A 12015-nucleotide genomic window follows, 5' to 3' on the forward strand; every position below is an offset into this window, starting at 1 on the left:
GCAGCTCTTTTGTGTGAGTTGGAGCAGGAGGAGCCCGCCATCCTTTCTCAGATGGACATTGTTTGCATTTGTGTACGAGATTCTGATTTGGATTCAGGATTGTGGGAGTTGCCGTACCCCCGCTTGGATGGTTTATGGACAACATCCACATTTGCTTCTCAGAGACAATTTACACAGGGAATGTTGCATACGGATTATGCTTTGATGCCCGAGTTCCTAGTTGAGGATGCTTGTATGCAGTTGGCAGCTCTTGTTTTAGAGTTTTGGCAGCACGTGGACGGCATCAGTTCTTCCCCGGTCTCTGGAGTTTGGTATCCACAGTGTGATACTGCCTTGGTTTGCCAGGGATCTTCTCTCATTGGTGCAGTGGGGGATTCATTTTTGAGTCTTCAGCCTTCTACAGTTGTATCTCTATGATACTTTGTTTTCTGGCATTCTCTTTGGCGAGGGGGATGCAGTGGCTGGTTTCTCAGACTCAGTGAGGGCTTTCTTCATCGACACCGGGTGTTCATCTCATCGACTAGTGAAGGTAAAGAGTTCACTCAAGCATCTTGTTACAAGTGATGAGTGGGATGCTTGGAAGGCCCGTAATGAGCCAACAAAGGTAATTGAAAATAGGATCTTGTTAGATGCATTTTGGGCTAATGTGGAGAAGTATGTGAAGGTTTTGTGGCCAGTTATGGCCATGCTTGGCATGGTTGACGAAGATGAGCCATGCATGGGTGTTGTGTATGAAGGCATTGATCAGATGCTGGAGAAGATCATGGAGCTATTGAAAGAAGAGATAGAGGGGGATTCTCATTATGAGGAGATCGGAGCACTTGCGCAAGAAAGGTGGAAAATGCTGCATTCACCTCTTCATGCAATAGCTTTCCTTCTCAATCCAAGATGGTTTTCAAAGAAGCTGCATACTGACAAAGATGTGATGAGAGGGTGGAGGAAGACATTGGATAGGGTGGGCAAAGATCTTGTTGAGAAGTCGAAACACAAGGAGCAGTTGTCCGATTACATTGGATTGAACTGGGACTTTGGTGACGGTGCAAAAACTATGCAGACAATGTCTCCTATTGCATGGTGGGAGAATCATGGCACAAATGCTCCACATTTGCAAAGATTGGCCATTCGGGTGTTGTCTGAGGTGCGAAGTGCCTTCGCTTGTGAGCGCAAATGGTCTACTTATGGGTTTATTCATTCGATTAATCGCAATTGACTAGGTCATAAGAAAGTGGAGGACCCGGTGTATGTGCATACCAACCTCAGGTTAATATCTAGGAAGAGGCTTCCTATGTCTCAGGGCCTTGCCAACAATGGGATGTATTGGAGGAGGATGCTTTAGAAGCATGTATTGAGGATCTACTTGATGATGAAATTGTGGAATCTATGTGACTGTATCATGTCATTGATATGTCACCTATGTATTTGTCACTCATGTATTTGTCTCCCAATGTTTGATTCATGAGAAACTCGGAGCAAGTCTTTCTTTTAAATGTGGTTTTAATGTTTCGTTTATGTTTTGCACTATATATTGGCTTTGAAACTCAACCTACCCTCGGCGTTTCCATCAACATAGGTTTGCCGTTTCCTCGCGTTTCCTGTCTTGTGGCGTTTCCCTAACAGAAACGTTTCATGCAACCTAGGATTCTATAGCAAGCCAGCATATGCCCATGCAACTCCAGCAGACAGGAGAACAACAACGAGGCACTGCAGCAACCACGTTCGACTCTTGACTGGCTGTCCCCCTAAAAGACTGGTCATGGGAGATGTGGAGAACCAAGCGGCACTTCCACCCCTATAGCACCATCCCAACCACCATCCACAATTTTATGGTTTAACTGAAGGGTTGAGTGCTTGCACGAGAGGGAGAACCAGCTATGGATGTTTGAAGAGATAGGCAGCCATGGCTATGGAGTAGTACACAGGGATAGAGAGAGTTGCAGAGAGAACACAATGCTCAAGAGAGAGTTGAACACGTCTCAATGATGTGATAGTTGCTTGATTTCTTCAATGAAGTACATGCACCTTTGTAGGCTACAAAGATTGCCTCAGCGACATCAATGCTTATGTCAAAGCACAAATATTTAGTTATTATTTGATACCCCTCTAAGAGGCGGTTCACACAGCTAATGAGGTGATAGCTCAAGTGGTGAAGGTCATGGGTTCAAAACCCCCCCTTGGTGCTTCCTTGGTGGCATCGCCTACGGGTGGATAAATAAATAAGCACCTACGGTTGGCTGTCTACGGACAATGAAATTTGGTAACTATGGGAGGATCTTGGGCCAAAGGCCAGTTGAAAAAAAAAGAGGTGGTTCACACATAGACACACAACCTCACTGAGAAGAGTGGGTTCATACTTAGACATACACTTACACACTATGTTGACCAAGTACACACAACACGGCTTAGCATCCATTCACACACACTTAGATCAAGTACACACCGACCATAACAACCACAGAGATAAGGCATTGCTTCCAACCCCCCCCCCCCCCCCCCCCCCCCCCCTCCCCCCCCCCGGCGCGAATTATCTATCATGCTATTGCAAGGATAAATTAGGACCCATAGTCTTGTTTCACATGCCTGCAGTGGTGCACGTTGGGTAGAGCTAACAATTAGGAAGAAGGACCAACCAGATCACACATTAGGGTTTCCAAAAAATTTCCTTCTCATCCCTCTGGAAAAATTAGGGTTTCCAAGAAATTAGGGTTTCTAATCAATGCTTTAGCAACATTTGAATGCTAGTAAATTGTAATGCACTCTCAATTTTGAAAAATCGTGAAAAATTAGAACTTAATGCTTTGATTAAGTAGGATCTACATAAAAAATAGAAAAGCCCCAAAATTTACTTTCCTGATTTGATTTGATGTGTGGATTTGCTGATGTCTGATTTTTCTTTCTTTTCTTCTTTGAAGAGATAGGCAGCCATGCCTATGGAGTAGTAGACAGGGAGAAATGAAATGAAATGAAATGTTATATTAACGTCTTCAAAAGGCCATAATGACCTATGAGACCAAAAGTTACATCATGGTGGATCTGATACAATGTCTGGATAAAAAAACCCAGAAAATGAAAAATAAAGATGATACTACTGGCACCTAGAAAATGAAACTGGAACTAGAAGGTACACTATGGAGGTACCTCCATCTCATAATATGTGCCGCATCGGACACTGGCGGATCTCCTCAATATCCTCTGTGGTCAGCACCCTGACTGGGTGTCTCGCATGCCTCGCAAGAATAATCCGAATCTGCCGCTGCAACCTCCGTCTATGCTGGGATGCCCTCCTCCGTAGTCGTGGGCGTCTGGACCACCCAAGCTCAATCGCACGATCAATTAGTGTACCCCTGGTGTGGGCGGAGAGAGAGAGTTAGAGAGAGAACACAATGCTCAAGAGAGAGAGAGTTGAACACGCTCAATGATGTGATAGTTCCTTGATTTCGTTATAGGTTACAAAGGTTGCCTCAGTGACATCACTGCTTATGTCAAAGCACACAAATATCTAGATATTATTTGATGCCCCTCTAAGAGGTGGTTCACACAGAGAGAACACGCTACCTCACTCATAAGAGTGGGTTCACACACTGACATACACTTACACACTATGTTGACCAAGTACACACACAACACGGCTTAGCAACCATTCACACACACTTGGATCAAGTACACACTGACCATAACACCTCCTCCAATTGTCCCACATGAACTAAGGGGAGAGCCAGCCAGGATCCATCAGACACAAGCTCTGATACCATGATGGAATCAGTATCAACACCAGACCATGCAACCCATGTACGGCTCCTCCAATGAGATACAGAGACTCCCAGAAAGCGCACCAATGCGAGCACAGGGTGCTGCAGCGGTCGCAGCTGAGGCTCCCCCCAAAAAAAATCCGGTTGGGGGAATACTCAAGAGACCACACTACTCCAGACCTTATAGGCACAACCCCTACGCGAGAGCACTGTATGCGAGATAACCAACGCCTACCACAAGCCACATGGGGATCAAACCAACGCCTACCACAAGCCACATGGGGATCAGCCCTTGAACCATAGCTCACATGACAATGGCACCTTCAAAACCTTTCTCCATTCGAGGAGGGCCAGCAGAGGATCAACCGCCTGTGCTCTGATATCATGATGGAATCAGGGTCAATTCCAGACCATGCAACCCATGCTTGATTCCTCCAGCCAGATACAGACTCCCAGGATGCGCATCAACGTGAGCACAGGGTGCTGCAGCGGTTACAGATGGGGATCCCATCTCCCCAGCATGCTGCCCCCAAAAAGCACTTGCCGAAGAGACCACACCACTCCAGACCTTATAGGTGCAATCCCTACGTGAGGGCACCGCATGCAGGATAACCAGTGCCTACCACAAGCCACATGATGATCAGCCCTTGTGCCATTCTCGCGTAAACCACATCTCACGCGAGAATGGCACGACCAAGAGAAGCAAGCTGCATGCCATTAGACAACAAAAAGAGAAGCTGCTGTTCAGTATCATAGCCCTACAATGTTGTCACACCATATTTACCTTCGCTTATTGTTTTGATGTATCTTTGTCTGGAATTGCTGCTTAATTTTGCATTTTGCTTTTTTGATAGGGTGCTCGGGGGCCTCCTCAGTGCATATGATCTTTCTGAAGACAATATGTTTCTTGACAAAGCAAAGGACTTAGCGAATAGATTGTTACCTGCATGGAACACGCCAACAGGGATACCGTACACAACAATCAACTTAGCAACTGGGCATACAAGTAATCCAGGGTGGACTGGGGTATGGATTTCTCAAAAGTTATTACTATTATTTGAAGCATGAGGTTGAATGCTTTCTTGCGTAGTCACTCTTTTCTATTGGTTTTCTTTCTCCAGGGATCAAGTGTGCTGGCAGACTTGGGGACTGAACAAGTGGAACTGATTGGTCTTTCACAACGGACAGGGAACCCCACATACATGGAAAAGGTGTGTTGATCACTAGGATATTTCTGACCGTAAAGCTCTATAGGGAGTAATGTGACCCCCTGCCCCCCGCCCCCCGCCTGCCCCTGTGCCCACGTCCCCCGAGGTGTTAGGGTTAAAAATCACGACCTCATGGGTAAGGTGGGTCATGAGCTAACCTTTCAGGCAAGAGCCTGTTGGCTTTTATCACGTTCCATAAACAATGTTTGATAAACCTTGCATCTTTTTCGTATTGGAATTTGGGAGATGTACAAGATTGAGGGTGTGCTGGGTATGCATCGTCAAATATTTATTAGCTTTTTCATCTTTCTGGTGTGTTAGGCTGAAAAGGTAATTAGCAAGCTGAGGGAGGTTTTCCCATCTGATGGACTGCTACCCATGTTCATTAGCCCAGATAATGGAAGGCCCACCACTTCGAAGGTTACTTTTGGTGCTATGGGTGACAGGTAGATTTTAGTTTTCATGGTTCTTTTAGTGAAGTAGATGACATGAATGGTTTCTAAGGCACACACCCAAGATGGTGTGCGTGCATGCACATATGCACCCATGCACCTGGTATGCCTGTAAACAAATGTAGTCACATGCACACCCAAGGAAATCTGTAGAAAAGACACAGGTCAACAACATTTATGTTTTTAAATTTGGTTACGAGCAAATTTCACCGATAATACTGGTAAGGTTTCATTCTATACAATTTAAATTCAAGTATTGCTACATGCATATATGGATTCAAGCTATAAGCCAATATGATAACATCTAATGCATCAAAAAATGCTAACCTTAAGTGGGCACAAGCTAATTGTTAAGTTGTTTAAATATTGTTGTGGCAGTTTCTTTGAATACCTTCTGAAGGTTTGGATTCTAGGAAACAAGACCGAGACTGTGAAACATTACAGGTTCATACACTCAGAACTCCGGTTTGTTTCCAGCCAGGCCATAGTTCCAAGTTTACATATGATCTAAACATTTCACTGTGTCATTTATTTGTCTAGAGAGATGTGGGAGCAATCAATGGAAGGTCTTATGTCATTGACGAGAAGATCAAGCCCATCTAATTTTTTGTACATCGCAGAACGTGCAGGATCCAGCTCTTTAATAGACAAGGTGTGTTCTACAACAACGCAAATGGAAAGATTCTTATAGTGATTTTTGGCAGGTGTTTCAAGCCATATGGTCTTGTTGGGTGTGTAACTGAGAGGATTTTGCAAAGGTGTCACTATGCTGTACGCCATAACTGTGGTTGCCATTTCTGCAGATGGATGAGCTTGCTTGTTTTGCACCAGGGATGCTTGCACTTGGATCGATGGATGCTACTCCTGAGAAAGCATCCATGTACTTGGATGCTGCAAAAGAGGTTTATTGCCAATCTCTGAAATGTTTTATTAAGGTGTTTGGTAACTCCGAAGTGCTCTATAGGAATTTCAAAGTTGAGGCCTCACACATCTTGCCAAGCTTAGAAGCCTATTACTTGAAGTTTCTGATATGGAGTCTGCTACTTCTGATTACTTCTCAAGTTTTTGATGAACGTGCATGGTGGGTTTGGGCTATAAGTCAGTTTTTGTTATGAAAAGATGAAAGCCATGTAATGAGCCGTTTGCCTATGTTGGTAGATGCAGTATGAGAGGTGTGTGTTCTGATTAATTCTTGCGCCCATGTGTGGGAGGATTGATCACTGTATGCAGGTCGAGTGCTCTTAGGAGTTAGATTTTTTTATAGTACCAGGGTTTTAAACAAAAATCTTAAGATGTGGTTGTGGGCTTCCTGGTACAGCTTGCAAAAACATGTTATCATTTTTATCAGCGTACTCCAACCAAGCTTGCAGGAGAGAATTACTTATTCAGGGACGGACAGGTGTGTGAACATAATTTGGGAAGTCTCATATTCCCTCTATATTTTGGGATGATCATGGATTGATTTTTTTTACATTTACTGGATCACTTGCTTCACAAATATATGACTTGTCAAGATGGTGTAGGATATGGTGGTGGGCACATCGTGGAACATCTTAAGGCCAGAAACAGTGGAGTCCTTGATGTATCTGTGGCGCATAACTGGAGATAAAGTTTATCGAGACTGGGGGTGGGACATCTTTCAAGCTTTTGAGAGACAGTCACGCATCGATTCTGGATATGTGGGTCTGAGGGATGTAAGTTTTTAGGCTATGTACATGTATGCCGCATGCATAATGGATAGCTTCATTGCATGTGACAAACGGACTCTCAAGTATAACTGTGAAATTTTATATAGTAGTGTTCAACTTTATCATGCCAAGTCAATGTACAGATATTGCTAAGCTTCTGTTGTAACTTATGATTTCCTCACACCACCACACACACGTCTCTTATATGCTTACTTTCAGAAGTAGACTTCTCTCCATTCTTAAGTGTGCCACTGCAATTTTATACTGCCATGCATAATTCATGTTTGGTCTCACAGGCCACAAATGTCTGTGCGCGCGCGCGCGTGTGTGTGAGTGAGTGAGAGAGAGAGAGAGAGAGATAGATCTATTAAGCGTCAACTAAAGACCCAATGGGCCTATGAGACCAAAGTGATACAATAACGTCCATGGCATATCTTATCATGGAATGGAAAATAAAATAGAAACAAAAACATAGCTGTCTCAGTGGGGTGATACAAAACTGTCCATGGAAACTCATCATGGAATACTAGGAACATAAAAACATGAGAGGAGCATCAGCCCCCAGTAGATGGTATACCACACTTCAAAATATCAAGCACGGGGCCAATGAGTATGGCCGAGAGGTCTCTCTCTGCTACGTCACGTGGAAAGGTAGCTTGATGGTGGTGGAGCATGTCCTGGATCTGGAGCTGATGAGGGGATCATAGCCGGCATCGGGGAGCCCGGGGGCGTTGGGCACGCTGGAATGCGGAGGCCCGGTCCGAGGTATCTCCTCTCGGACCAAAATGATGTAAACATAGTGTCCATGAAATCTTCTCATGGATGAAAAAAGAAAAAGCAACAGTGAACTGAAAATTGAAAGCTAAGATCTCAAACTCTCAGATTATACAAGATGAGAGAGAGAGAGAGAGAGAGAGAGAGAGAGAAAGAAAGAAAGAAAAAAAGATTGTATTAACGTCTACTAAAGGCCAAATTGGCCTATGAGACAAAACAGGTGTACAAAATGTATCCATGTCCTCTGAATGTCATGGATGAGAGAGAGCGAGAGAGAGAGAGAGAGAGAGAGAGAGAGAGAGAGAGAGAGAGATTAATGTCTTCAAAAGACCCAAAGAGTAGGTGAGACCAAAAAAAGTGTTACACTAATTCCACGGAATGACTGAGTCAAGGAAATGAAAAAAACAAACAACAAAACACCCCATTTAGGGGAACTGGAGGTGTCTATTACATCCTATATAATATATTGTAAATGAAACAACCAAAAAACAATACATAGATCTGTATCCTGGATGGGTCTGTTCAAAAGCAATGCCTAAAGCCCCTGGGGGGTCTGGTGTCTCTGAAATAGGTCTGAAATCTGCAGCTGTTGTCCACTGTTCTGCTTCGTGAATCTCACTTGTGGGCAATGTGCCAAAGTCTGCTATAAAGTAGTCTGGCGATGGGCGCAAGTTGTCTCAGCACATGAATATGATGTGAGAGATTGAAGCTGTGAATGAGCCTGGCGAGAGAGAGAGAGAGAGAGAGAGAGAGAGAGAGAGAGGTTTTAATTTGTCATATTGACAGGTGAACTCTGGTGTAAAAGATGACAAAATGCAGTCATTCTTTTTGGCAGAAACCTTGAAATACCTTTACCTTTTGTTCTCACCATCTGATCTGATTCCACTTGATCAATGGGTTTTCAACACCGAAGCTCATCCCATTCGAGTCATAAGCAGGCTTGGAGATGGCATAGATGCTGCTGAGCAAGGAAACTCACAGAGAGGGTCCCCAGCTCATAGAAAAGCTGCAGAATCCAGGCATGAAAGGAGTGCTAACCTTGATCGAGTGAAGAACATTCTAGAAAAGACAAGACACAACAGGCTATATGGAAGGCGAGAAGGAAGACAATATTAATAAAGAAGAAAGGGAGCTATCAGTAGCTTGAGAGTATTTGGCTGGCATCAAGAAATACTGTGGTGGTTTGGACAAACCTACCCAGTGTTCTGGTTAACATGAGAATCTAGCCTTGAGAATTTTTTTACATGAGAATGTACCCAGTGTTCTGGTTAACATGAGAATCTACCCTTGATAAATTTTTTTAATTTAGGGTCAGGAACTTTGGCAATATAGTAATGTCCAATGAGCCAACCTTCTTAAAACTTTATTATGTTTGGAACAATTTCAATGCTGGATTCTATATTGAGTGTGTGTGTTTGTGCATTGGTGCACACACAGGGCCTTTCTTTTGTGTTTGTTTCATGTGAAGGCTCCAATGAAACAGCACTAAAGAGTGCTTGTGTATTACTTTGAAGAATATTATGGATCCAAATATATGCATCCCAGTAAATCTTTGGACATACTTTTGAATCAATCACATGTAACAGGATATCAAAGTCCCTAATGGTAAGGGGTGCAAGTCATGCATAGAGTGTGGGAACTTTTTTAAGTGGATATAAGTGGTGAATTTTGCATGGGAGCATTGAAAAGCAGAAGGCAGCTGTAATGTGAATCAAACCCACCGATACAGATTGTGGGGTTATCTATAAGAAAGAATGTGCAACAACATTGGTCGGAATGAGAAAGAAGGCCCAAAGAGTTGACATCAAGTGAAATACGTTGAGCCCTAGTATCCAATGACATTACTTTGATTCACATTCATCCACCCTTCATAAAGTGAATACAACTTGGCTTTAAACTCAACCACCCTTAACAACCACCTTAAGATGTTACACTTTTAGCCTCAAATATCCCTTTTGAAAAGTAAAGGGTTTCTCAAATCTTCCCCCCCCCCCCCCCCCCCCCCCCCCCCCCCCCCCCCCACCCACACACACACACACATTGGTGCTGTGATATGGACCGGTCGTAAGTTGGCTTGGCTGAGGCACAAAAACCACTTGCCATCTGTGCGATGCCGCATCTTCATCTCTTTCCCTCTTCTCTTTTCCTCTCCATAAAAAGCATGCTTGTGATGAACCTTCAATAAAACACATTTAAATAAACTTTTTTGGGTAAAGAATCATGAGTATGTGATGCCTCGAAATGGTGAGTCATGGACAAGATTTCAACAAGCTAGTTACACTATGAAAATGCATGGACATGGGGTATCACTATCTATATTTTTGATCTCTTGGACCATAACAGGTTCACACTTCTAGTTTGAACGTCAAATAAAGTTTTTAATGTTATTACTTTTTTGAAATACCTCCCTCCTTAAAACTTGTCATTAACTCTGCGCCTTTTTTCGCATTAGTCCACTCTTGCAAACTCTTGATACTCACTTATAGACTTTAGTTTAGGTTCAAGGTCATCCTGAAGTAGTCTTCAAATTAGTTGCTTGTTTGTCTTATCTTAATGTTTATTGAGGCCACACAAAGATCATGGGGGTTATATATCTATGTAATGCAACAAATCATAACGGTAGTTAATAAGTCGCCCTAGAAAAGAACTCTCCATTGTGTAATGACATAAGAGGGCTCATTGTAGATAAGGGCACGTAGAAGGTAATGAAACATGCCACTCTCTAGCACACTTCTCAACAAGCAACTTCCCTCTTTTGAACTATAGAAAGTTGAACTCTTGAATCTTCTTCACCTACTACGAGTGAAACACATGAACATTTTGGATGTATGGGTATCTTATGGTACAAAGGTTATCTTCTTTACCCTATGTTTGGACAATGATTGATCTCTCTTGTGATACTTCTTTCTTGCTACACCCTATTAAAAAGGAAGGCAAATTTAAACTACACCACTTATATTGGGCAAGAAGAATTGCTAATATAGAAGCCCTAAACATCCAAAGGCAATGAAACAAATGGATGCGAATGTTGCGATTGGAACCTTCATTATGTTTGACCTATTTGACATCTTTATAGGATTGATGCAGTACACATGTAGGGTGAGCAATACACATGGCCATATAGCTTGGATGGTGCACATACAACTCTTCACATTCTCTTGAGAATAAGAGAATAAAGAGAAAGCACCTATGGCCATATAGCTTGGATGTATTCTCAAGAAAAAGCACCTATGGACTCAATCAACTACAAAATCATCATGGTGATTCCATCCATCATTTTAGAAATGCCATTAATGTGGATAACCTTCATTGATTTACATATTACTTACGAGTTAGATTGTAAAGAGAGGAAACATTAAGCTCTAATACCAATTATAAAGAGAAGAAAAAATCTAGTATTAAGAATAGACAACAATAGAAACAAATCTGCACAATGCAAAGTACTCAATTGTAGAAAGAAGTTAACAGTAAACAATATTACTGTTTGTAAACTTTGATTACAAACTAGTGGTTATTCACCCACCTGTGTGCTCTAGGAAAGGAGATTTGATGGAATCTTCACAACGTAAAGCACTTAATTACAGAAACAAGTTGACAGTAAACAATATTACTACTTGCAAACTTTGATTACAAACTAATGGTTATTCACCCACCTGTGTGCTCTAGGCAAGGAGTGAAACTAGTCTATATATAGTGCCTAGGATTGGCATGGAAGTAGGTCGGCCATGTTCGGCCATCCCATATGACTAGGAATATTATACCACAGCATAGTGTTTGTAGGGACTATGCACAACTTTGTCAACCACTTCATAGGTTAACATGGTTTACCCGCCCGACCTACCGTAAGGTGCTTTTCCCTCTTACCCGCTTGAACGAGCACCTATCTTTTGTAAGACGACGTTGGAACATATAAAGAGGCCTTACTTTAAGCTTAATGTCAAATAGGAAAAGTTTACGGACTTCGTGTACATACTTGCTTAAGACTAGTAATAGAGAGCGGACTATTTTTAAGTTTGGCTGGCCTAGTGTGGAAACTAGTCACACACACACACACACACACACACACACACGAGTCATCTTTGACACTAAGCAATAGATGAATACTTGTGAGTTCTTCTCTTCTCTTCCCTTGCTTATATGTATTCTA

The 12015-nt window shown here is 42.6% G+C and overlaps 1 protein-coding gene across 1 annotated transcript in view; it reads left to right on the forward strand.

Moving 5' to 3' along the window:
• LOC147627087 (mannosyl-oligosaccharide 1,2-alpha-mannosidase MNS1-like) overlaps positions 1-9447 on the forward strand; it is a 36613-nt gene extending 27166 nt beyond the window's left edge. The window contains exons 6-14 of the mRNA XM_086815652.1: positions 4601-4772; positions 4868-4957; positions 5276-5400; positions 5785-5850; positions 5947-6058; positions 6210-6308; positions 6725-6805; positions 6930-7100; positions 8655-9447. Coding sequence (XP_086671778.1) covers positions 4601-4772; positions 4868-4957; positions 5276-5400; positions 5785-5850; positions 5947-6058; positions 6210-6308; positions 6725-6805; positions 6930-7100; positions 8655-8984 — 1246 coding nt within the window. The 3' untranslated portion in view covers positions 8985-9447. The remainder of the gene's footprint in view (positions 1-4600; positions 4773-4867; positions 4958-5275; positions 5401-5784; positions 5851-5946; positions 6059-6209; positions 6309-6724; positions 6806-6929; positions 7101-8654) is intronic.
• Positions 9448-12015: the final 2568 nt, after the last annotated feature.

The sequence above is a fragment of the Cibotium barometz genome, chromosome 21, assembly GCF_041138505.1.
Source record: "Cibotium barometz isolate CiBa-2024 chromosome 21, ASM4113850v1, whole genome shotgun sequence".
Lineage (NCBI taxonomy): Eukaryota > Viridiplantae > Streptophyta > Polypodiopsida > Cyatheales > Cibotiaceae > Cibotium > Cibotium barometz.